The sequence below is a fragment of the Eleginops maclovinus genome, chromosome 4, assembly GCF_036324505.1.
Source record: "Eleginops maclovinus isolate JMC-PN-2008 ecotype Puerto Natales chromosome 4, JC_Emac_rtc_rv5, whole genome shotgun sequence".
In the NCBI taxonomy this organism is placed as follows: Eukaryota; Metazoa; Chordata; class Actinopteri; order Perciformes; family Eleginopidae; genus Eleginops; species Eleginops maclovinus.
The window spans coordinates 33,271,439-33,299,186 of NC_086352.1; the positions used below are offsets into that span (position 1 = coordinate 33,271,439).

Here is a 27,748-nt window from a genome sequence, read left to right on the forward strand (position 1 = left end):
TGTGTTTACAAAGGCATACTTCTTTATTCATAAAAACACTTATTTGATGTTGAAATGACATTACATTTAAATAGAAACAAGATATCCAACCTTTTCTTCTTCTCAAGTGCAGAGACTAAACACACCCCAGAAGGCACAGAACACATCAGCATTGAGACAACTTGATCGACTAATAGTAAACACAGTGTGCTAGATAAAGTACCAAGGACCCAAAGTGTTAATGCACTGTTCAGGATCATGTCTACAGTACAGTTCAGCATCACATCTTACTGCACCTGAACAGCACTGTACCTCAGGGTGCAGGAAGCATCGAGTTTGAGAGTTGAGTAAAGACAGGCCTAAACTGTAAATGTTATCGTTTCCTTAATCAGAGAGAGAAAATCCAGTAACTAGGTAAAATTGGACTTGATTAAAACAACATCTGTGGGAAAATAAAGGTTTTAAAGTGGCTTTGAACAAGCTTATTTTAAAGAGGGTATGATGCTATTACAGAAAACTACACATTTCTCTGGGTTGGCTTGGGCTCAAATAACGTAAAAACACAAACCAACAAAATGCATAATACGTCTAATATGACATTTTAATGCCATACTGATACTTTATATACGTTTAAGCACTACATAAAAAGATATATGACCTTATAAAGAGTACAACAATGGCAAATAGGTTAGCTAACAGAAGCGTAATTTCACATTGAAGTGGTGTTTCCGGCCAGCAAGCTAATAAAAGTTCAAAATGTAGTTAGTTCCTCCAACATTACACATGCTGACCTTTCCATGCTACTGTACCCAAAGCAGGGTAGGAAGAACACCAGCGGTTCTGGTCCACTTGTGTACAGCTTTACCCTGTTTTAAATCCCTTTGTTTTCTAGAAAGATGCTGCAGAAGGCACAGCGTGACCATCACCGTGTGAAACATTATTTTGGGCCATGTGCTCGCAGCCGTTGTCAAAACATGACAATTTCTCAGGTCCAGAGGAAGGCGTCCTTACAGCAAAACTGTCACTGATATTTTCCGACATTCTGTTTAGTAATTCTCATCAATATATATGAACCATGAACGTACCTTTATTCCCTTTCTTGCTCATAGGATTAAAGTCACTCTTATATCGGTCTGTCAGATATAAAACTACAGCCAGGAGAAAGTTAGCTTAGCGTTCAGCTAGCCTAGCTCAGTGCAACGGTAGCAAAACATGTTAAATGTCCTTTTTGTTAATGGATACAAACAGCAGTGTAAAATGTACACCGTTTTTTGTGGGGTCAATTGTAAATGTTTTGTGATTGCTTTGTTTAATTTGTACACTGCTTTAGAAATGGGAAGAAGATGTTTTTCACATTTAGAAAGAGCCGGTCTTTGAAGCAAAGCATCAGATATGCCGTCAAGGATTATAAAAGTATATTTAATAAAACAGAAAATACACTGTTGAAATATAGAACAACGACTAGTTGGGCAGTGAACAAATGCATTTAGGTGAGAGTAGTAGTGTGATAGTGTGGCAGTGAACTGTGTGGCATGGTTACATGTATGTATATTTATGTATCATTACTCCGTATTTAAAAGCTTGTTCTGTTGTTGACAGAATAAGAAACTGGCACAGCTGTGTGGAGTTAAGTAGATACCAATATTAGACATTGAATTTCATAACTATCAAAAATGGATCAATTTCCTAGTTGTTTTTTTTGCCATTCTAATCAACCACCTAAAATTCTGTGTAAACTTATCAGCACAAACAAGCTAAACTATTCCCACCACGGGAAAGAAAAGGCTATTTTTTACTTTCCAAAAAGTATCACAATATAAAGCTTTGTTTTTCCTCCTGAGGTGACAGTAAGTGAAATGTTCTCGTTTAAATCCATCTGATGTACTCCTGTGCTCTAACCGTTTTATCCAGCGAGTGCAAAGTGTGGGAGAGGAGGAGGAAAGCCTCTGTGCAGCGTGTTTGAAGACAACTCTGATCAGAACTGGATTTAAAGTTCTGATCATTTGTAAAGAATGCATTTGAACAAATACTAATTATGTGTTATTAGTATGTAGCACTGTTTAAAGTCCTGCTGTCATCATACATTTTATAATGACTTATACCTATATTTTGTGTTGTTTCAAGGAGTGTAGTGAATTATAAATCTCATAGCTGTTGCACATTATAACATGATTAAAAAGGGCTCCGAGAGCTCATTGGTTGCTCCAAGTTACAATTCATCTTAGGTTTAGTGTGTTGTTTTTGCATAGATTTAATTACTTTGTAACTTCACTCAAAGCAAACAACAAGCAATTAGAGTACCTTATAATTATGAATATTAATGAGGGCTTCAAATTATAATTATACAGTCCTATAAGAGGATAATTGAGCTTTATAGACTGGATTGTCAAATAACTCGAATTATGGGTCCTAGTAAACTCTTCACAATGTCTGACTAAGAAAGGCAGTGAGCAGCAAACACACACACATTCAGGACAGGGGTGCTCAGTGTGAGTACACACACACAAAGTACAAGGCAGGTTTAAAGCAGTGACGCATTAGTAAAGCTACGTGTGGAAAATACATTTCACTTCATTTACATGTGGAGTAGGGAAAATAAAAAAGAGAATTTACACTGTACAATACATCAGTTGCTAACTAAAGTGAGAGAGAAGGTGAGGAGGCTAGAACTGCTCAGAGAGGAGGTCACACAGTCTCTGAGACACCGACTCCCTGCTGGTCCTCAGCGTCAGGCGGTACATCTGCAGGAGAACACGTACAGTTACACAGAGACATTGCCGGGGGGGGGGGGGGGTTCTTTGCCATAGCTGTCTTGATCAGAATTATTACAATGTTTTGTTTAATACTAAATTCTGATTGGTCAATTTGGACACTCCAGGGGTCTGGTATTTTTTGACCGCTGCTAAGGAGAACAGATTGTTGCCGAGCAGGATCAAGGGACTATATGCAGTCATATTAATCAGCACACAGAAGGATGGACAACTTCAGCTGTGGATAATATACATTAGTGTTCTCCATCGGAAAACACCATACTTTTTGAATATTCATTTTTATATTTGTGGGGGGCAGGAAGCTTTGGACCCATGATGCACAGTTCTAGTGAGAGGTACGCAGTGGAACAGACTTTTCACTTTTTCGTGTGATCATTTTAATTCAATATTGTGAGTCACAAGTTGTTGTTTTTTTGTACGTAGCCGTGTAATAAGCGGGATAATGGTCATTAATCGAAAAATGACTTATCATTACAGGTTCTCCAAAGGTGGTTATCAACTGTCTTCGCTAACCCAAGCTTTCTTCCTCAGGCTCTGTGCGCAGTCACATAAAAAGGGGGCGCTTGGTGCGTCATTTCACTCTTTTACTAAACAAAAGGGCTTGTAATAATATTAGAAAATGATTACAGCAGACACCGTGTTTCTCTACATGAGATGGGAAAGCTGTCAGAAATGTACTGATCGTATAAAATATATTATAATACATCTCGAAATCTTAAAATGTATCTCCAGTTTATTTCAAACATACATGGCTAACCCACTAATGGGTGACGGTACAAAAATAGGATGAATGTGTGTGTTTGCGTTTACCTCTGCCTGTGGGTTGGGCTCCAGCCTGAGGAGGCAGCCCACCTGAGTGCTCTTGGTGTGAATGACTCCGGCTCCAACAAAGTTTGCAGGGTTAGGATCCACCCCAGTGAGCAGAGCAACCCCAAAGCCTAAGATCTGAGAGTCACAGAAGAGAAGTAAAAAAAAAAGGATCATAAAATATCACACTCGCCAACCAGTGAAGGAGTTTACATCCCTGTCTGTCTGTATGTTATAACTGCAAAGATTATCCTACAATACGATAATATTATGGTCTGAAAAACACATCACTGTGTAGCACTCCTGTTGGCTAGCACTCTATCATTCTACGTGATAGGATAAGGGACGGGATGCCTCTACGCGGTTGACCAATCACAACCGAGTGGCTAGCTAACCAATCAGAGCAGACTGGGCTCTGGTTTTAGACAGAGGGTGAAAAGAGATAGTATGAGAAAAGACTTAAAAAGGTGTGAGGTAAACAGTGGAAATACTGCACTCGTGTTGGAAAGTGATCTACCAGGAATGTGTACTTGCAAGTCTGTGATTGGTCAATGCAGTGGCTCACTTGGATAACGTCACAGTGCGTTGCAGCAAAAGCTGAGCTGGAGTCCACTACAACGTGGCCTTAATGGACCCTGACTCTGATCTGGATTGAGTTTTATATCCCGGCTGACCAACCCTATCGCCTTACCAGTGTTTCAGAGACGGTCACAAAATGCTCACGTTGATGCACATGGTTAACTATATACAGGTATCTGCAATCTTTTTGTCTCTTACTGGAATTTAAAAAAGGCACTTGAGGCCATCTGAGGTTTAAACGTTCACCTGGTTCAGCTGCTATAAATCCAGTAGACCATTAAATTATACATTAGATTTCCTCGAGAGGTGAAACAGCTCACATTACAGGCTGTAAAGATGAGTCCTACACCTGTAAAGCAGACTTGGCTCCCTTGAAAGGGGCTACAAAAATGTAATCTATTATTATTACACCCCCACACACACAGTTGTTTCATGTACAGTGAAGCACAATCCCATAAAGAAAGGAATTGTGTACCTTGGCGTTGGTAACGTCTGTGTCCATGGGGTGTTTGGCTTTGAAGATGGTCTGGACCTCTTGCTGAGGACTGAGGAGACAGAGAGAGAAAGAACATAATGACTTATTGAAGGGTGAAAACTTGATTTAAAGGAATATACCGACAACAAAACGATAGCTTGTTAATCCTTTACTCTGAGGAAAACTTTGTTTGTCACATGACTCACTGGCAAGATTTTTTCCTGCGTGAAAGCATGCAAGAAAAACTGAATTTTCATTAAGAACTCAAGTTAATGAAGAGTAAGAACCAATTGAAATGTTGTTGATTAAGATTTTTTTTAAAGGTCCCCTATTATGCTTAATGTACTTTTTGCTGTCTTTTATCCATAACTATGTGTCCCCGGTGTGTAAGGAGACTCACAAAGTGTCAGAAAATACAACCCTCTCTCTTTTCCTCCTTACCCACATCTCTAAAAATGGGGGTACAAACGAGCTGATCCAGATTTGCTGCCGATATGACGTCATAACTGAAATGTGGGCTGGCTTTACATTGAACTCCTGGTAACGTCCCGCCCATGTGACACGTTCCAACCTATCGTCCCCCATATACAGTCGAGCTGAATCCCCTCCGCAGCACCTCTGTGTGTGTGTATTCAGCAGGAAGTCTGCAGGAGGGACTTAGAGTTGTTGTTTATATAATACATATAATGTCTCTGTTCAAGTGGTAAACACTGAGAAGTGTTTCAGAGATAATGCTGGATGTGGTTTGGAACATAATATGGCGTTTAATCACGGCAGTGTCTAGCTGAGTTTCTCTCGGTAGAAACTTCTCTTCAGAGGAGAGATCATGACGCTCCAAAGGGGCGTGGCCAGCAGCAGCTAGTTCATTTAAAGCAACAGTCACAGAATCAGCACTTCAGGAGCAGGGCTGAAATAGAGGGGGATGAGGCATGCTACAATGGGGGATCTGTTTGGTATTTTGAGCAAAACACTTCACAGATAAGTTTTGTAGAGATATTGCCCTACAATATATTGTTCAAATATAGCATGACAGGAGACCTTTAACATATTATGTACAAGTTATTTAACCTCAAACTTAGGAGAACAGTCAGTAGCAGCTAAAGATAAACAGCTACATGTGTGTTGCACAATGCTGGGCCTGGATAATCCAGGGGTTTTATCATCCTTGAACCAGATCTAATATAGAACTGGCCATCTGAACCTTTTTATTACTCAATATGAGTGACATTTGTTATTACTACAATTATTTCTTTGATGAATTAATCAATTATTTGGTCCATAATACATACAAAAAATCCCATTCCCCAAAGCCAAAGTAAACATATTCAAGTTGCTTGTTTGAGATGAAACCCAGAGATATTCTTGACATATTTAGCTGTATGGAAGGTAAACGCAGCAGCGTGTGTCGTCAGGGATAGATCCAACTTGTATTGCATTCGTAATCGCAATATGAGAACGTGATTAACATAATATGTTTATGAATGGACTAACGTTCCACTCGCGTCTGACAGGCCATGTGCAATTTACTGCTGAGCCGACAACTTTAAGGAGGTCAGATTTAATGAGAGGAGGGGTGGGGTTCTGCATGGCGGGAGACGATGAGTTTGTCAACTACAAATAGTCTTTAGAGGTGACAAAGCTAGACATATCACAGTGAGTTTCAAAGAAAGCGTGTTAACACTGCAGGATAAAGGTCAGGAGAAGCTGCTGAGTTATTTTGCCACCTAGTGGTAAAATGTGGAACAACGGTCAGATGTTTGGCTTAATATCAAATCAGTTGCACTTTTTTTATTGCATTATCAGACACATGCTGAAATGAACCATGGGATGGTTTTGATGATGTAATGACAGCCTTACACTCCGAGCTGCTTCCAGCGTTGGAAGAAGTCTTGTGACGTCATCTCCGTGGGCTGGAAAAACTTGTTGAGCATCACAGGGAGTTTCACACCAATGTTCTGAAGAGTTCCCCCATATCTACACCCACCACACACACACACAACACACACAACACACACAACAACACACACCAGTCAGGAAGGAGCACACGGAGGAACTTGAGGAACAACAGTTTGATTCAGACACCGACCTGAACTGGACGCTAAGTACCGGCGCGTCTGAGAAGTCTGTCACACATTCGATGTTGAGGATCTGCTGGAGCTGAGCCCCCCCTTCTACTGTGGGGTCCACTGGCTTAGTGTGAATGTTCACCTGTGGAGCTCACGGTCAAGGACTCCACAGATACTTCAAAGTCACTGGCATACATAAAAGAAACACCCATTCACATTGTCACTTTAGTTTTGTTGTAGTCTCAAATTTGTTTTTCTTGACAGTTTGAGCGGTATGCAGAAAGTCCTTGAGAATTTTAGAGTTAATTTGTTATATTTGAGCAGCATAAAATAACTTAAATATTTGTGTTAGTGTATGCTACATTGAGAATACTTTCACGTCTTTGCTTGCCATGTGACATCTAAACAGTCTAGGTTTCAGAAAGGGAGCTCTCAGCCTTCTATGCTCTCAAACATATCCACCAGACACCATCGAGTAAAGGACAACTCTTATAAAGCAGTACCCAGGAGTTGCTGGTATAGTGTGCTCCTAATCAGTTAGCTTGTTTGTGTTATTGGGACTTTGTTGAGTCCAAACAGATCCCGTCTGACAGCAGAGAAATATTCTTAATATAGCTTACACTTAATAACAAGGTTTTAGAGTGGACAGTGCATTGCTTTGGGACCACTGCCATTAGGTGGTTGTAATACACCGACCATGGACAACCTCATATAACCCCAAAGAAACGATCCCTTTGAGGACACTGTAAGAAGAGGTGGGAGCAGTGGAAGGATATGAGTCTTGAGCGTGTCGCTACTGGTCACTGATGAGGAGAAGCTGAGGAACTGGGAGGATGTCTTGTTGCCGTAGAACACGTACATGCGCCCTGTGGGAGGATAGAAGGTAAACTATCTACACTATGCACTACATTTCAAAGACATGTGATTACTGGTCCTATTCCATGTATGATTTTCTTCATCTCTAATGCTTCCAAAAGACGAGATTAGAACAGATGCAGAACTCATGCACATACAAATAGATACTGTTAACTAATATCTGCTTACCGAGGTTCTGCCTGTACTCAGACTTCAGTCCAATCTGCAGCAGCTGGTTCTCAAATATAACGCCGTTGTTCTTACAAACAAACCTGGAATTTAAAAATGGTAAAGAATGAATTATTATAGTACAAAAAAGACCTTAGAGAACATATTTTTAAAAAGAAAATATTTGCAAGGTTGGCACTTTGTCAACCCGTATGCTGAGTGAGTGTCAAAATGTAACGCTAGCAGATGATTTCAGCTCAATTGTAAGAAGATAATAAAAAAGTGCCAAAAATAAATCACTAAAAGTTGCAGACTTTTCAAATATCTACATATAGAATCAGAAATCTTGTATTTGTCCGAAAGCAGGGAAGTGTAAATAGTTTCAGCAAAGGGACATTGCAGATAAAATAGTCTGAGATATGATGAGTAGACTAACATAACCAACACAGAGCATGTTATGAAATAAAGTTAAACATCTTCTATAGTTAAAAAACAAAAGTAGCAGGACTTTGAAAAGTGAGTAGACGTATAACAGTTATCAGGTAGCAGGCAGTAATAGAACGATGAATAAGATACAATAGTATATTAAGCCTATGGTACACACTAGGTGAGCGAGGGTTTAGCAGGCAAAGTGCCTCTAATAACATCAAATACTCAGTTGCATTATGGGAAATGCAAGATTCAGAACAAGAAAAAATACTGGCAGGATACCTCAGCGTCTGTGTTTGGATGTTCTTATTTCAATCTGTTTCTTAGTCTCACACTAAATCATTTTGATATTCTAAGAATGTTACAGATTAATCTGCGCTCTCTGCTACTTTCATTTACCAATGCAGCACAGCCTCACCTGGAGAAGTGTTCCTCACACACATCGGTGGCTGCAGGGGTGGTGGTGGTGGTGGTGGGTGCGGGGGTGGAGAGGTCTGACATGACGTCCACCAACAGACTGGCTCCGGCTGCAGGGCTGGAGTTCAAATTCAGCAGGTCTGTGAACGGGTGGCTGGGGGCCTGGCAGGGACACACCAGCAAACACTCACTGTTACACACACTTTACACATCAACACAATGAAGGGTAGAGATGTTTTACAAAAAAGTAATTAACCATGCGGGCCACAATGCCAGGCTAAATACAACTCTAAAATAATGTATTTACTCTGTGATTTCTAAAGCTGAAACATTTAAGTGGAACTGAAGCTTAATTCCTTTCTATAAAGGAATTATAACATTTATTGACCAAATATATATATTTTGGCATTTGCCATTTTATTTGCTTATTTCAGCATTATATGTATCTATTTTTTGTTTCTTTTGTATATTTAAGTTTGGTGTAAAAACATCATTTTAACGCTAAATCGTTTTAAAATACATTTTCTTTGTATTATCGTTATATTCTTGACCTTCTCTTACGACTTGTTTTCTTCGATTGTGTATGTTTGCACCACCAAAGCAAAGTCCTTTTATGAGTAAACGAACCTGGCAATAATCATATTCTGATTCTGCCTGAACATTTTTAATTTCAGACAATTATTTGAATGCTGTGCAGCTCCTTTTTGTCCTGTCTTTGCTACGTTTAAAGCCTGTTTGTGTGCACAACTGCAGATAAATATGGGGCTGCACTAATATTACTAGCATTATACTATTTAGTCAAAGTTCCCCTTATTCTCGTCACCTCCCACCTTGTCCTCCCATCTCTCTGTGTGTGTGTCTCTCTGTTAAACACTAACAAATATTGGATTACACACGCTGAAATGTTCCATATAATCTGATAAATAAATAAATAAAATTGACACAAGGCTAAATTACTAAAATAGAAAACTGTCAACCAAAACTAGAATGAAATGGATCAAAATGTGACCAAAAGTAATTAAAGCATTCTGATCTAAACAGTAAGACTAAACCAAACACCGGATTACAGTGAACCTGCCCAGTAGTGTGAGCCCCTTCAGTAAGCTCTGATGTAATGCCTATCTGTGCTACGTAATAATTCGAGCTGTCTGTATACCATGTTCCCAGCAGAGAGGATTGTGGGACTATAGGAGGCAGGGCGGGGTCTGTTGGTAGGAAGCAGGTCTGCCATCAGAGAAGGAGGAGAAGACTGATGGAGAACGAAAAGATAGAGAAGAGCAGATAGAAGGGTGAAGAGGGGAAGAAAGAGAGAAGTGCAGTTGAAGATCAAGGAAATGCTTATAGTAGAACAAAGGTAGAGTGAAGGCAAAGCAGTAAAAGCAACACGATACACGCAGTGTTAGTTTTCTACTAAACTTTTTCCTGGATGGGTTTGCATTAAAGACATATTTGGTTAAACTATTACAGCCAGCTGTGCAGTACCTTGTTGGTTGGCTCCGTGTTCTCGCTGTGCTCCGTGTTGCCGTTGACATTCCAGCGGGCCTCGTCGATGTCGGGCACCTTGCTGGGGCCTTTCTTCTTCTTCAGCTTGGCCAGGATAGAGGACTCTCTCTCTGGGAACGGCGGCATCTCCTCTAACACTGTGGCCTGTGGAGGGACAGAGACAGTGAGGACTGGGACACACACATACAGCTGCCCCTCTGTTCTACCAGCAGAAATGATTATTTATTTATTCCACACTTGGCAGTTCTTTTAAAACAAAACATGTGCACTTTACAGCAATTGTATAGCACATGGTGGAAAGGAGCAGGGAGAAGAAAATCTTATTTTACCTGCCCCTTCTTAAAAAAATGAATAAAAAATGAAATAACCATAAGAAGAAAAGTAAAATAAAACAGGGATATTCTGTCAGTCACAGTTACTCACAAAGACCTACAGAAAAAACCAGAACGCAATCAAAAGTCTACTTTATATTGTCTGATTACTTTTTCTTTATACATTTTCTTAAACTTGTTAATACCGCCCTTTAAATCGTTCATCAAACAACTCCATCTTTTTAAGCCAACTACAGACACACATCTGCTTTAAAGTAGTACGTGCAAACTGAAACTTAAAATGACATTTTATTAATAATACGACCAAAAAATAAAGCACATGTCAACACTATTTTAAATGCTGTTTCTTTTTAAATGTTATTAATAATATCATTATTATTAGAAATCGGGGATAATCACATTAAATCTTGCATATGACACCAAAGGAGTGGCCTGTTGCACATAAAGAGCAAAGATAATACAAAATAAAACATTGTTGTTCTGGACCGCCAATGTCTTTAATAACGCTGACGGTTTCTACCGGTCCTTTGAAAGCTTGATACTGACTGATAGAGTTTGGTGTGATCAGTATTTTTTTCCCCCTCACCAGGATGTCGGTGCTGGCGATGCAGCTGAGCCTCAGGTACTCGATGGCTCTCTGCTGCAGCTCCACGTCAGCGTTGCGCAGCTGGCTGTCTGAGCGCAGCACGTCCTGGATCGTGGGCTTCACCTCTGGAAACAGATTGATGAACTTGATGTAGGCGGAAAGCAGCAGGGCCCGGGTGGGCACGGAGCACAGGTGGAATTTAGAGTGGAGCAGGTTGAACTGGACCAGAGGGCTGAGGGAGGAGGACATTCAGGTCAGATTGAGACTCTTCACAAAACTAACTCAATAAGTCCCTTAAATTAAAGCAGTACATTAAACTGCTTCTGCTCATTACCTATGGAAAACACAGCAACATGATTCATTTAGTCTAAGTTCACCAAAATTACAAACACATTTGATCACTCGCATCTAGCTGTGCAGATAAGTGTTTTTTCAGTCAAACTATTTTTTAAAGAAAAAATAGTCCAGGTGAAAACTTTGAGAGAAATAGGGACCATTTTCTGAAAGAGACACAGCTGTTGAATTTATTTAAATACAGTTGGAATCAAATATCTCAAAATCTGGATGCAGTTTACCTGGAGCGGGGGTCACCAGCAATAAGGTTTCCAAACTCTCCCAGGATATAACCCCCCACTTTCACCAGGTTCTCGTGGCAGGCTGGAGCTTGCAGTGCCTACACGTGGTCACAAAGCAACATTGGGTTAGAATACAATCTATACATGATATCTACTGAAGTCAGATTGGGAATGGATGAGGTGTTGATCAGCTAGCTACTATGTCAGTGTGGGTCTCACATCATCCAGACACAAGATTCAATCCCTCCCTGGTTTCACAACAAGGTGAACTCTTTGGATTGTCAGTGGTAAAACTTGATTTAATCAACAATATTTGGTTCTTTTCTGGCTTTTTTTGGTAATGTTTCACTTTAGTTTCACAGTGCATTCTCAGTGTATAGCTAGTTATCATTTGTAAAATTACTTTCTGTATAACTTTATTGGAAAAAATACATTACATCTTTACTTTGCAGGCTTCCTGTTATTATCTGTAATGAGTCACTCGTTTCTTGTGTGGTTTAAGAGTTCAAACAGCGCACTAAGGCAGTGGTTCCCAACCGGTGTGCCGTGGGCACTGTCCAGGTGTGCCGTAGAATCTTTTGTTTTAGGCCTATGTTCCAAATGTTTTTGCTCACTTAGTAAACTTCACTTCAAATTAACTTTATTTTATTGCTCGTACAATGGAGTTGATAAGCTAATAAACGGTATATATTGCTCAGATTTAGAAATATTAAATTGAATATAGCCTCATAAGGACTGCTTAAATTCTCATGACTTATGTCAGCCGTCATTGTTTCCGGCATGCAGAGCAGCTTTTTATCCTCGCGCCAAAACACTACAAGATGGATCGTTGTATAGTGACAACAAATAAAGAAGCACCCCAGCCCTCAACACAGGCAGGGATGGCAGAACATGATGGAACAGCAGTGCAAAAGAAGTCTAAAAGCAGACAGTACAGCGAATGCTGACTGCCCAGCAGTCCGTTTAATCCTCTCTCATTATTATCAGCCACTATTTTAAACAGCAGAGCTCAGGATGAACTCGCAGAGCTATTTATGGACCGTTCCCTGAAACTGAAGCTCGGTGAACTACATCTGGATATCTTTTAGCTGCTTGTGGGACACGAGTATGCATCCCTCTCAGAGAGTGCCATTAACGTGCTTGTACAGTTTCCTACCTCCTACTTGTGCGATCTGGCGTTTTTCCTCACTCGCATATGTCAAAAACAAGACCCGCCCCGGCTGTCAGGGGAACAGGACCTCCGCGTTGCGTTGTCCCCTCTCCCCCTGCGCATAGAGAGACTCTGCTCATGTGCATAACATAGCTTTATTTTGTTTTGCTGTTTGAACGGGTTATTCTGTCATAATTATTATGAAGTTATTATTTATTTTGAGATAGGCCTACCTCTTTTGAAATCCAAATGTAAAATAATAACTCATGGAATCTTTGTTTTTACAGGCCTACTATTTTCAGCCAAAACTAGAGAGCCTACTGTACGCCGGTTTATAATATTTCATGCATCACACTAAGAAACGTGTTGACGTTTTTAGTCTGGTTCTTGTTATTATAGGATGGATTATATGGTTTTTAGGATGACTTATATTTGATTATTTGTTCTATAAAATGTTTTATTAAATTAAATACATATTTGAAAACTTATGTGTGGTGTATCTATTGTTTTTAGTTTAAGCTCTGAAGTGGTTTTTAAATGTACGAAAAGTTGGTGTGCCTTGGGGTCGAGAAATATTTTCAGGGGTGCCTTGGTAATTAAAGGTTGGGAACCACTGCACTAAGGGGTACAAGTGGCAGCTACTGCATCTAGAGCAACACAGATTTAGGACATCCATAGCTGCTGAACTGTAAATTAACCCAAAAGACCAGTTAATTGCTGAAATTGGAATGTTGTAGCCAGTTCCCACTTAGTCCCGATTTACTCCTCTTGACGTCCACATGAACAGTGGCCTTAACACACATGATTCTTTCTGATCACTCTTAAGAGGAAGATGCTGAGTGTGATGGCAGATATGTTCAGGCCCACCTCAAAGACGGTCTTTGCGGCGTATCCTTGGACATCGTCTTGGTTAATGACAATCTGGATGACTCGGTACCACACCTCCTCGCTGACGTGGTCCCCTGCGATGCGGATGAGGTTCAGAATGGTATCCACGTACCAAGTGTAGTCCACAGCGTATTTCTCTGCCAGGATAGCCACCTTGAGCACCTGAGGTAGAAAAGCACGTGGGTCAGGGAGAGAGGCACACACAGAGGAAGTAAATGATGGACAGGCCGGCACTGATGACCCACTATCTCCTCTCGGATGGAGTAGTCGGCGTTCTCCAGGTAGCTCAGCATCTCCGCCACGATCTGCTTGGAGTTGCTGCGGTCACACATGGCGTAGAGCAGATCCACGGCTCGCTGGCGCACACTCACATCTCGCTCAGTCTGTGAACAAATCAAATGTGTATCAACTGTACATGTGAAGAACATGTATTTCATGACAGTATTGAGTTTCCAATTATTTCTACAACTCTTATTTTTCTTTGATAGAAGTTTGGTTGCTTTATGAAGTTATTATTGTTCTTCTGAAAATGTGATCAAATCTGCTGGGTCAAAAATATACATACAGTAATGCTAATATTTGGTTACATGACTCTCGGTCATTTTCACCTCAATTAGGCTTCTGGCAAGCTTCTGGATGAATCTTTGACCACTCCTCTTGACAGAATCAGTGCAGGTCTGCTAAATGTGTTGGCTTTCTGACATGGACTTGTTTCTTCAGCAGTCCACATGTTCTGGATGGGGTTTAACTCAGGACTTCGGGAAGTCATTCTAAAACCTGAAATCTGGCCTGATTTACCCAGTCCTACACCATTTTTGATGTGTGTCTGTAGTCTTTGTCCTGTTGGAACAGCCAACTGAGCCCAAGACCCAACCTTCTAGCTGAAGATTTTGGGTTCTCCTGAAGAATTTGTAGCTAACCCTCCTTCTTCATTATTCCATTTACTTTCTGTAAAGCACTAGCTCCATTCGCAGCAAAAAATGCCCAGAGCATAATACTACCACCACCATACTTGATCCAGATATTTGAATTGTTGGCAAACAAAACCATAATCGGGATTAAAATAATTCATACATGAATCCAGAAAGAAATTGGCAGTTTGTTTGATTAAGAAAATGATTGTCAGCTGGAGTCCTGCTTTATAAGAACCTCTAGTGAATATGTCTCTAATAAAAATAAATGTCCATATCAGACAGCTCATGGATTGCCATATCACAGATTTTCCTCTTAGAACAAAATACCAATCAACATGTGTTAAAAGTACAACTATCAATTAATAGATCCTAAAAATGCATAACAATTCCAGACTTTATGGCCCAACACTGGTCAAATGGTTTAACAAACCCCAAATATAAAAACATTCATTTCCACCTCAGAGCTAATCAAAGCACCCAGCTGATGAAGCCTCACCTTCAGAGCGTTGATCACAGTATCTATGTGCGTTTTCACCGCCTCGTGAGAGAACTCGGAGCTGGCCAGCGTGCACATGCTCTCCAGAGCCAGGTAGCGCAGGTTGGTTTCCCTGTGCTGCAGAAACTGGCCCAGCTGGTTGCAGGCTCGTACCAACAGGGTGGGCTCACTGAGGGACCAGAACAGACATTTCAACATCTAAGACCCCACATTGGTGAGCAATTATGTCAAACAAATATAGAGTAGCCTAAATGTGAAGATAAAAAGGCAAGGGCGGGAAATCTTGTCTTTCTTGTATTAGCAGGGATAAGTTCTCAAGATCTCAATGTCATAAAATGTTTGTTTTTTAAACAGAATGTGTTTTTTTAGCGCCTTTCTGCAAAATAACAGATGGATACAGGACCAAATCCAACATGATTTACTGAAAGTCTACCTGGTGACCCAATGTTAAAATCCTAGAGAAATGAACCAGAGTTTCCTGATGGGTATGACCAACCTGTCGTGGTGGATGATGAGGGAGATGGCTTCGAACAGAACAGCATTCTTTGCGTTGGAGTGCTGGACCTTCTTGGACTTGGGGGGCTCCTGGGCTTTGTTGAGGATGGTTTCCAGACACTCTGTCAGGCGGCTCCGCAGCGCTGCATCCTCTGCAACAACAGACACTGTGTTCTGAACAACTCCAAGCCGCCACAACAAATCAGTGTTACTTTTCGAAGACTGGTTGCATCTCACTATTTATTTCATTTAATAGTTATGAGCGAACAAACAGTATTTAATTGTACTTCACTGTACAATATTTAATATTTAATCTTACATCCTGTTATTGTATATTTAACTCTGTTTACATGCACATAGAATCCTGCCTTACTTGATCACTCCCAACATTCCATGCATACTTAAACTTATTGTGTTTATTTACTTTTCTGACATGTATAAACTTCATCTGCACTACTACTAGACTGGTCTAATAATACATGCACTATTTCAGACCAATTTAAACCACTCTGTTTCATTTGCACTATTTTTTTTTAAATTATCTTTATTTTATTTTTGTCTTATGTCCTTTCATAATATGCTGAATTGTTGGAGGAGCTCGGGATCTAAGATTTTCAATGCCATAACTACACTGTAGTTGTTGTGCATCTGACAATAAAAACACTTGAACCTTTAACCTTGAAGACCGACATGTAGCTGGGAATCAAAGCAAGGTTTTTTCACCTCAATATCCAAAACAGTAAGATAAGTCGATTTATTTTTAATAAATCTCATAGCAATCTTTTTTATGCTATTTCCTCTGGTGCCATCTAGTGTCAGAAATCCATTAATGCAACTATTATTATTCGGTTTTTTATTTGTATGGACATTATATTCATTTAAGACAGTGTCCAAACTTTTTTGTAACTGGGGGCCACATACAGAAAAGCATATGAAGGGCTGGGTCCCTTACTAGAGGTGACGTATCATGCCACATAAGTTTAGTTATAAGGTAGCAAAATCACTCAAATGTAAGTAAATGATGGTTGATAGTTGAATATGCTCACAGCTCTCCGTAGGGTTTCATTTATTGTGTTACAAAAAGTGTTTTCACCTCAACCCTTAAAACAGAAACCTCAGACTGCCTATAATAAAGGGGAAATACGAAGGTTATATTTCAAGCTTGTTTTGTAAATAACTTATTGATCAACTAAGATTTGTGAGAAAATGTTTTCAACTTTAAGGGGCTGAATTTATTTGATTATTTATTTGGATATAAACACATCAATACTATTGTGTAATATATTTTTACATATATTTAAGAAGAACATTATAAGTGAAGCGCAAGTTTCAGGTGTGGGCCATATTCCATTATACTTTTAGAATTAGCTGAGGGATGTAGTTTGGACCCCCCTGATTTGAAAGATTGCAATTTTTGAAAACACAACAGGAATAAAAACCTCCATAAATACTGCATCCATTACAGTGGAAGGAAGACAGCTGATCAACATTCAAGCAGATGTACTTATTTCTTTCCTTTCTGATTGTCAGATGAGAAGATCCTTATCAACCGAAGACACAGCACATCTTAATTAAAAGCCACACAGGCCTACATGTTATTTGCCTGGATGAAGTCCTTCTTTATATAGCCTTCCGATCAGCTTTTCTCAGGCTGAATCATAAGCACAGATAATATTTGATCGGAATGTCTCCCATTTGCCCGTGGCATTGAAATAGTCCCAGACCAATGCCCGGGACTATTTATTTTTTTAAATGGTGTGGCTCTTGTCTTAGGAGAAAAAAACTGTGCCTAACTACACCTCTTAAGCAGCAGCAGAATTTTGGCTTCTCATTCAACGGATTAGCAATAAGGCATTAATTGTTTGTAATGACTACATTTACTATCAACGTTTGATCTTCCACTTATATTATTTAAAGGTCTCCCATTATGCTTTATTTGAACAACATATTGTTGTTATGACGTTATAACCGAAGGAAATCTGGATCAGCTCGTTTGTACCCCCGTTTTTAGAGATGTGGGTGAAGAGGAAAAGAGAGAGGGTTGTATTTTCTGACACTTTGTGAGTCTCCTTACACACTGGGGACACATATTTATGTATAAAAGACATCAACAAGTGCAGTTTGCAAAATAGGGGATCTTTAAAGCAAGCTAGTGGTCCACTTTACCCAGTCTACAGGGATTTAGTTCTACTATTCACTTGTCAGGTGGTGGGACTGCATGATTCTACACTGGATAATATTTGTGGTGCAGATAAGTGTTCTCTAACATACCAGGTGGAGGGTAGCACTGCAGGAGGCGTAGCAGTTTGACAGACAGCCATGGCGCAGCAACAAAGTAATATGTGTAGTCCTGTAGGTCGATGGATGCTGAGGTCACAATCTGGACAAGCAAGAACAAGGTAACATATTAATATATGTTCATGTTAGATTTGATCTCTGACCTCACTGAAGGATGTTAGCATGTGACACAAACACTGACCCTGCTGAGCCGGGCCACAGCCAGAGAGATGGAGGTTCTGAAGTCCTCGGGACTCTTCTGGGCTAGAGTGGTGATGAGGCTGGTGGCTGCTGTCACTACACCCTGAAAACACACACATCATTATACAATAATTACAGACCAACTGACACAGTATTAGGCCTCACCGAAAAACTGTGTTACTGGTTCAGCATCAGCCAGATGCAAAATAAGCCCATAATAAGTATTTTAAATGTCCTAGCATAAAAGAAGCTTTACATTTTTGTAGCCTTTTTGGAACTTGGTTGTTCAGTGTTTGTACGTTCTTTATTTTTATGATGAAAACAGTTTAGCAAAGTTGCCAGTGGTCTAAATGCTCCATTAGTCCCAGACAAGAGGGTTTTTTCCCCATTGTATTGAACATGAACTCAACCACGACTCCAAACTATAAGTATGAACCAAACAGTGACTTGTGTGTACCATTGCCAAACTAATTACACACTCAAGACTAACGCTTCAGACTCCAAAGAAAACAAACTCTGCGTTACAAAGCCAGCATGTGTGAGCATGGCGTCACGGTCTGGTGCAGAATTCAGGGCATTTAGATTGATGGACGTTCTGCGTTTCCAAAGTTAACAGGCTTGGAAACTTCTACGTGTGTTGCGAAAGAGGAACACACTTCACAGCAACAGCCACATGTTTGTTTTTGTTTTTTATAATCCATCCATAAGAGATACTTTTTGTTTTGCTATTACACAATACTCAATTCTGATTGGTCAATTTGAAAATTCAAGAGTCTGCCTTTTTTTTTGCTAACAGAGTGCTGCTAAGGAGGACGCTCTGATAAAAGGACTATGTTTAGTCGTATCAATCCGCAGAAAGAAGTCCGGTTTATTCAACAACAGTAAAGGCCAAATAAAACCACATTATTTTTTGAATAATTCTTTTTACAAAAAAAAACAATAAGTGTCAGAGAGCGGGACCAAGGGACTATTTTTTGTCTTAGTGGAAGCAATGCGATAAAACATTTTCATCGACAAAATCATTGTAAAGTCAATTGTTTCGCGTTGGTTTATTTAGTATGTAGCCGTGTAATATGCAGGGTAATTCGCTGCGAGGCGGTCATTAATGGAAAAAGAACACCGACAGGGTGAACAGGATCCTGTCGCAGGACAGTCTTACCAGGTGCTGATCGTTGAGCAGATGCACTACTCGTGCTGTCCACTCCCCCATGGGCACCAGGTCCGGCGAGGTCCTGTTGAGCCGGAGCAGACACAGCGCTGCACTCTGCTTCACGCTGTCCATCGTGTCCCTGCAGACACCAGACAGCGCCATTCATCAGGACCACAAACTGATATATGTTGTAGATACTCTGTATAATCTCTGGGCTTTTCAGGCTGTCCAGCTTCATCAGTAAGTCTTATGATTACACTTTTATTTTTCAATGTTTACTTACTAAAGGACAGTTACAATCATTCAGAGTCACAGCTGAGACAATGATTTTCATTCATTTTCCTTTCTTTGTTAGATTCAACCATCTCTTACAGGACCTTATTGTATCAGGCCAAGGCGTGCACAGGATGTTGATGTATATATTCTCAGCTGCATCCCAGAGCTCATCTTCAAAGATTTGTCCCTAATTCTGCTTCCCAACATAGTTTTGTTTTAGTGAGGGTATGGGCGTTAGTGTCATACATTTCTGAAATGACAACCTTTTGTGAGGCAACGTTTCCAATATATTGAGGGTATATCAAAATGTCTTACCTGGAAATATGTAAAAAGGTTGTGCCCAGAGATGGCATATTGGTCTTGTCAGGCTTACACTTGTATTTTTGTGAATAAAATGACTTGAATTATGTTTGAGACTTCGCCAGGTCAAATATCTTCATATATAGTAATGGTGATGTACGAACCCTGCCACCAGGATGCTGGGGATTTGAGAGGCAAAAGCCTCAGCCATTTCTCTGCTGCCCACATTAGCGATGCAGTGCAGGGCCAGGTTCATGAAGGTGGGGTTGCGGCTGGCCAGGTCATTCTTAATGCCGTTGTTGATGAGACTGATCAGGTCGCTGTTAGAGTTCACCAGCACTGAGATGAAAAGGTAACCCTGGAGGATGAGGGATATGTTTTAGTGCAATTCCAACATATTTGTATAATCCTTAGTCCCAACCCCTGTACACCAACATATTTGCAGGACAGCTTGCTGTGTGAGGACAAACGTACGATTTGTTTCTCTGTGTACTTGTTGGAGCTGAGGAGGTTGACGGCCTCCATGTGTCCAAAGTCAATGTCATGGCCCAGGAGAAAGATGAAGAGCAGCTTGCAGACGTATTTCTTTTTACTGTAGCCGTCTAGAGCCTTGTCTCCTACTCACACAAGGACACACACACACACACACACACACAGATTAGAATACCAAAAAAAGCAGAATTTTATTCAATCAGTTTTACAGACCAATAACTCCTACTAGGAGAGTAGTATATCTAGGACAGATTTAGGAGGATTTAGCTTTTTTATTTGTTCACACATCCACTGATACTTTAAACTTTATAAATCTTTATTGTTACTGATGTTTTTTTTGTTTTGTTTTTTATAAACCTTAACTTCAATTGGAAGAATTTGAATATTATTTATGGCTATACCACATTAAAGTCCTGTAACAGCCTCAGCGAGTCTCATGTTTACCCTTAAGGACTAGCATATTCAGCTCTACATTTCTCATCTGTGATACATATATAAAGACACTTGCACTGTATGTAACTACTATATTTATACATATTCATAATTATCTTCATTCTTATTTTTACATATGTAAACTCAACTACTCCGTATATCACCTACTTCTGTTTTTATTTTGAATATATACTGTAACTTAAAGTTTTTAAATTCTAAATGGGGGAAATTGTTGGTAATTATTACAATTGGTAAGCATTCTCCTGGTCTATTGTAAACATGTATTAAAGAGTTACATTAATGGGTAGTATTTGAATAAGCTCACTATTTCTGATCAAAAGTTTAAAAAGTAATTTGAGGACGAGGATAGTGGACTGTTTTTTCTTCAGTTTTTTAGTTCATAATAAAAATGCCCATTCTCATTTCATCAGAGACTAGAGTAGCTGTTAGGGCTGTCAGTCTCACAGTAGACACCACACAAACTGTAAAGCCTTGGAAGATGCACAACAAAAGCTCAGATAAAGTCTTGGGCTACCCCAAACAAAGCATTAGATGAGAAACAGCCACAGGGTCTGAATGATTTAATCTAAGGGCTAGATGGACTGTCAAACAATATCTGAGACTTCGTCCCCCTACAACTTTCTAGCACTGGATTTGATGAAGCCAAAATGTTAACTTTTAACACTTTGAGAAAGCACATAACATAAACAATTAATGAGATGATTTATTCAGTTGAAACATTGGTCTTATGCAGGGGTAGACGGGCACGTAGGGAGCACATTAGCATGAGCGTAGGTCTGAATGCTGGACACTAGTGGAGGCAGAGTCATTCTGGAGTAAACTAATTATAGGCAGCATGGAACAGGTGGCAGGACAACACCAACAGGACAGACACAGTGACAGAGAGGTGTGTGGACTTTTTACAGTGCAGTATAAAAACCATGAAGAAACTGAAGAGAAACAAAGCCGGGACACAGTCACAAGATGAGTTGGCAGGGCAGATTAAACAGCTACAGGAAAACATGTGACGGACGGGACAAGGGTTTGTATCTCAATCAAGAAACAGAGCTTCTACAAATCTGTCAATGGTAGAATAAAAACGTGTCGTGTATGCCTTACACTGAGGTTCAGCCTGTTGTTCACCTACCTTTGAATTTGGAACGGATATTGGCCAGTTCTTTGTTTATCCTCTTGACCTCTGCCTCTTTACTTTTACCTGGAAATAGATCCAGATATTTTGCATGTTACATGGTGCTGTGAGTACCCAGAACTTTGATTAGATCATATTCCTTCCTTGTTTACAATGCATTTCTTTCCTTTTATGAGCCAAGAGGAAACAAATCCACATGCAGTATTCCTCATACACAAAAGGTATGTTCGCCTATACAGAATCACGGCTCTTTATTGAGGTTTTATAACGGACAGCGGAGCTCAACTATACAGAGACATAGCCAGAATCGACTTCATTAGTTATACTTGTTCTTCTCCGGATTTATTGGTGTCATGGATTTATACAAGGCGCTGTAGTCCCAGTTGATATTTCCACCAGAGAAAAAATGTAGAAGTTTTTCTGTGATCACTATTTCTTTACTTAGAGATGTTTAGCTCCAAATACATACAATAAAAAACCCTCATTACTTTGAGATCCATCCTTGTTCTGAGAAGAGGATCTCCGGTTATGAGGGTAGGTGTGGGAACTGAGGTAATGGGTTGTTGTGGCAACAGGGTCATTAGGAAAGGTTTTACAGATCGGCTCAACAGAAGAGATTTTTAGGAAAACAGTTAACAGCTATGTTTCAGTGTTGAGGAAACAGATTGTGGTGAGCAGATGCAAACAGTTTCTGTCTTTAATGAGAGTGAGTCAGCATTCAGCAACCTCTGCAGCACTGATGCAGCATCAGCACTCGGTAATCATAAAAACCTGTGGGGATTATACTGTAGCCATTACACTAAGTAACTATCAGGAATTTCATAGCATTGGTTTCGCCCCTAAGTGTACTCTTATACAGCTGTGAAAATATGATCTGAAACCGTTATACGTCTGCTCAATACTGTGAAAGACTTAAGGGTGCTGGGATCTTTCTAAACCCTAAAACAACAATTACAATCCATTTTATTTAATCGTTTTTTATTGTACATTCTTAATTTTCTTTAAATAAATGTTTTATTTATTTAATTGTAAAATGGAGAAACTGTCATGAAACCCTATGTAGAGATAAATAAAATATTCAGATTTTTCTGATAAAAGCACATTCAACCTGATTGAGTTACACTTACACATTGTCCTTAAATAATTTCTTTACTGTCAGGTAAAGATGTCCTTGTTACAAGAATCAATCTCATTATTAATAATAATCATAAAGGGGTAACATTACAGGGTATTGACTTTATATTATAACACTTGGTCATAATAGGATAATAAATCATGATATGGGTATGGGATGCAAAAGTCTTTAATGATTTCTTTAGTGAGTGCAATATGTTTCCTCATTTCAGCAGCACATCATAAATGTAAGTGAATGTAAAATGCTTAATCAACACTAAAGAGGAAAGGAAATGTTAGGAACCGCATATGGTAACAACTCCACAGTGTAGATATACACCTGTACGTACAGTAAATAGCCTTAGTATAACTGACAGACATGTTCTCTTAATGTCTCTAGCTGGACGCCTGAAAACACGGTGAACGTTTTTTAAGTCTAATTTGGCGCTTTTGAAGCCTATTTTAGGAAAAACAAAACCTGGCGACGTGTTAATATCCTTGCCCACAGATGTTCATCATTTATGTGCACGTCCTCACAAAGGCTCAACTGTCAGCTGTAACGTTCACGCAGAAACAAAAAGAACGGTACATAGACATATGGTGTTGGGAATAATTCGCTATGTTTCTGTCAGGGAACTATTGGAAACTATAAAACACACAAAGTTAAAAGGCTACAGAATATTACAGTTGGCATTATCTCCAGTTAGCAGTCGGTCCACGCCCTTCGGCATGACGTTAGCAACTGGAAGCTAGCGGCTAGCGTTAATTAGCAAGTGTAGGCTAGCCAGCTAAGTGGTCGTTTAAAGTCGTCTAAGGTCGCTGAAGTTACACAAAGTTTAAGTAAGGGGCATGGCAGTAATGTTCTGTAAACCACCCGTCATATAGCTAATCCTCGTTACACCAGCTAGCTTGTTTGCAAGCCTATCCAACAACTGTGAATGTGTGTGATAAACAAACTTACAGTTCCTGATATCAGAGATGAACACGGCCAGGCCACGCATCCCATCACCTTTTGAGACTGCAGGCATGTTGTATACTCCCTTTTAAGGTTACGCTTAATCTTCTGAATAAAAAAACGCCGAACTATATAGAGTAACTTTGTTTCAAAGTTTGCTAAGCAGCTAGCAACTGCAGCAGTATCGGACAGGGAGCCCCGATATATGACGGAGACAGACAGGAACCAGAGCGGCTGCGGCTGCGTCCAGTTTCCTACAGACCTACACCTACAACCCAACCTACAACCAAAAAGCAGGGCTGCGTTCCATTCAAGTGGCGTAAAAAACATGGCGAAAGGTACATTTTTATCATTTAAAAATATATATGTTCAAGGCTTGGGGAAAAACAAAAGTGGATTAAAAAATTCATTATTTTGTATTTTTTTATTTAGTTGTGCTGGCTCTTATATACATGGTTAGGGTAATCAAGAGACTGTTCTCATAGAAAAAGCAGATTGTCAAATTAATCTAAATTGGACAATACATTTGCTTAGTATTAAGATGTATAATATATATATATACACATATATATGTATGTGTATATATTATATATTAAAACCATGTATCTCTAAGAATTCTACTTTTCACGAGAACACAGCCCTGTTTTCATCTACGTGAGGATGCATTTTCCAGAGGATAAAAGAGCCTTTTTAAAAGTTTTACCTATTTAACTTAATGAGCAATTACATTTTCTAAACACCTAGAATAATTCATCCTCCACTTTATCACAAACATTTATTAAAATGTATGTTTTTTTCACTGGACAAGAAGAGTTGGGAAAAGTTGCCACCCAAAAAGGAACTAAAGCTTGTACATCCAGCCTAAATTGCACCATTCTTTTCCTCATTTGTGTTTTCCCTCATTCTTAGCCCCTAACCATGGTTAGTGAAATGAGAGTATCCAAAGCCAGTAAATAATTGTATTTTACACACATGATTTTATTCTTCACAGTAGTCTCTGGGCTTCTTTTTGAGTTCTCCGCAAAGGATAGCCTTCCAATAAGCCTTTTTCAGAAAAGTGATTTGCTGCTACAGATATCATCCATTTAAATGACTTGGAATTGTTTCAGCGCTGCATAATAAAATAAACCAACAAAAATAAACACATGTGTTTCAGAATGACCCTGCACAGAGCTCATACGGCAGTGGGATGCATTGAATACCTTCAACAATCAGTTCTGCACATAGGTTTTTGCTCTCTAATTGTATAAACAGAAAGCAGATGAATTACACTAGGATCTAGCTTCTCAAATCTGTTTCAGATCCGGTTGTAAATTTGTTTAAATATGCCAGGTCTCATATGGAGCCTCCTAGAGGTACTAGGCGACTGTTTAAGACACAATTAAAGAACCAGCTGGAGACATCCTGTCTCTTGCTTAATTACAATTACTCATCATAGATGGATAACAGCATGGGTCAATTGGACATGTGCCCTGGGCTCTGGAGTGAAGGGGGTCCTTCTGTTAAATGGACCAGCAGGATCTTACAATAAACGTTAATGATCTAAAAACTGTTGTTACGTTTTTAACCAAATCTTTGACAACACGGTGGTCGTGACCTGTCAATCACAAGGTTGCTGCTTTAAAGCATAACATGCTTTATCAGCTATTAAACTATAAAATGGTTTATAGTTTACAAGATAGACATCATGAAGTATTATAAAAATGTTGAAACAAGAAAAAAGACCTAAAATATTTAAGGAAAATGTTCAATGAAGATATGAACCAAGTAAGAAGGAGGAGGAATTTCATAAAATCGTTTTTTTTTTTTAAAGCTGGATTTGCCTTCTGGCTATTAAAAATGATGCAGGCTTCAATAAGACGCGTCTAGTTTGGCTTCACTTTTTAGGCCTGGAGGTTGGAACTTGAATAAAATTAAAGATACTAGGCATGAAAAGTAAAAATAAGGGTTCGGTGTCTTGTTCAGGGGCACCTCGGCAGTGGCTCGGTGTTCTGGTTTCTTTCCAGTAGCAGTCCACACTCCTTCTTCCTTGTTCCGATCGGGACGTGAACCGGCGACTCTTCAGTCCAAAGTCCAAGTCCCTTCAGACTAGGGCACTGCCACCCCACACTAGTACATTTTTTAGGTTAGTTATCCGTCACATTAAGTAAACACTACTCCATTGGTTGACAATGGCCCTGCAGCTGGTTAACTGCAGAGCCATACAGATATTTAATAAAAATCATCATTACTGACATTGTTCGTTGCAAACCAAACAATTCTCTTTTCCTGGAAAAACCTATACCATCATTCGTTACTACTGGAGTATATACAATTTCATTTATTTTTTATTGTAATTGTAGCCAAAGAAGTACATACAAAAGTTAAAAAACAAACTTTTAACACTTGAAGATTAAAAAAAGAGGCATCTATCGAGCACAACATGACTACTCAACCATTAGATGTGTATGGTTTTACCCCCTCTGTCCTCTCTTAGCCTCAGAAACCCAGATTCATCGTGTGACCAAGCCACATTCTCAGTCTTAGTTATGTTCCCAAAATCGAGGCTAGATACTACTTAAAGTTGTTTTAAGAACATGGTTTTGACTCTTTCTTGAATGTTGGGAGTCAATGTGTTATATAAAAACATTTTTTAGAAATCTATACACATTCTTCAGCGTATACGATAAAGAAAGATGCACAAATGTAAAACAATGCAATTTATTTGCAAGTTGATGAATGCAGCCACAAATCCTAAGCTTCTCCATGAGGATGTCTGACTCACTCATTTACAGAGGGGAAACCTTATAAATGTTACTCCTAATCGCTAATGATGGCCAGAACTAGTAAAGATTATGGTTGCTCATAACAGTAAAAATGTTAACCCTCCATGCTGTCTTAGGTATATTAGTGAGTAACCAAATAAAGCTGTTGTAACGTTGGAAATAACTACCAAGGCAACCATATGTATAAAGAAAACTGATTGAGATAAAAACTCACACTACTAAACTCACCATAGCGTAGAGGCTAAGCCAACACTTTAAACCTCTGAGGATCCACTATCTTCGCATAATTGACGCGCGCAAAGTTTGCCAGGTGAATAAAAGTCTGATTCCAAGGTCCCAGTTAAATACAGTCCATTTATGTCCTTTTTACTGGTGTCCATTTAACTTGCTTCATTTTAACTTGCTTCATTTTTCATTCACCTTACATAATATTACGGTAAACACAATATCTTAAAAAAGAATAATCTAGACGCTTCAGTAATGAATAATTACAGGCCCATATCAAACCTCTCATTTCTAGGTAAACTCATTGAAAAAGTCGTTTTTAAACAACTGAGTAATTTCTTGGATGCAAATAGCTGTTTTGATGTGTTCCAGTCAGGCTTTCGACCACACCACAGCACTGAGACTGCTGTCGTTAAGGTCTTCAATGACATCCACTTAGACACAGACAGAATATCAGTGTTAGTATTATTAGATCTCAGCGCTGCATTTGACACTGTTGACCACAACATACTGCTAGACGACTAGAAAACTGGTTGGGACTTTTGGCAACAGTTCTAAATTGGTTTGAATCTTACTTAAAGGACAGGAAACACTGTTTCTATAGGGAGCTACACATAAGCTAACGCCAGCAACCTAGGTGTAGTCATGGAGTCTGACCTGAATTTCAAAAGTCACATTAAAAGTCACTAAGTCCGCCTACTATCACCGGAAGAACATATATAGGATTAAAGGACTAATGTCACAGCAGGATCTAGAGCAGGGGTGCCCAAGTACTTCCCAGTGGAGGGCCAAAATTGAATGTGGGGGAGGGTCATGGGCCAAAATGTTAATTTTGCAGTACATTAAGTTGAATATACGTGTGCTGTAAATATATGTGTGCAGTACATTAAGTTAAGCATAGGTGTGCAAAATAAACACTATCACAAA

General features: G+C 39.4%; 1 protein-coding gene across 1 annotated transcript; it reads right to left on the minus strand.

Moving 5' to 3' along the window:
• LOC134863015 (AP-2 complex subunit alpha-2-like) lies at positions 1-24,075 on the minus strand. Its single transcript, XM_063881232.1, has 22 exons — positions 23,838-24,075; positions 21,761-21,829; positions 20,164-20,306; positions 19,854-20,047; positions 19,123-19,252; positions 17,965-18,066; positions 17,757-17,865; positions 15,487-15,637; positions 14,991-15,159; positions 13,826-13,963; positions 13,560-13,742; positions 11,543-11,640; positions 10,968-11,199; positions 10,029-10,193; positions 8,548-8,708; positions 7,722-7,804; positions 7,453-7,543; positions 6,698-6,820; positions 6,469-6,585; positions 4,612-4,681; positions 3,561-3,695; positions 1-2,720 (listed from the first exon to the last, which is right to left on the minus strand). Exons 1-22 carry the CDS (start codon positions 23,902-23,904, stop codon positions 2,643-2,645), a joined length of 2,808 nt encoding a protein of 935 aa, XP_063737302.1. The 5' UTR covers positions 23,905-24,075; the 3' UTR covers positions 1-2,642.
• Positions 24,076-27,748: the final 3,673 nt, after the last annotated feature.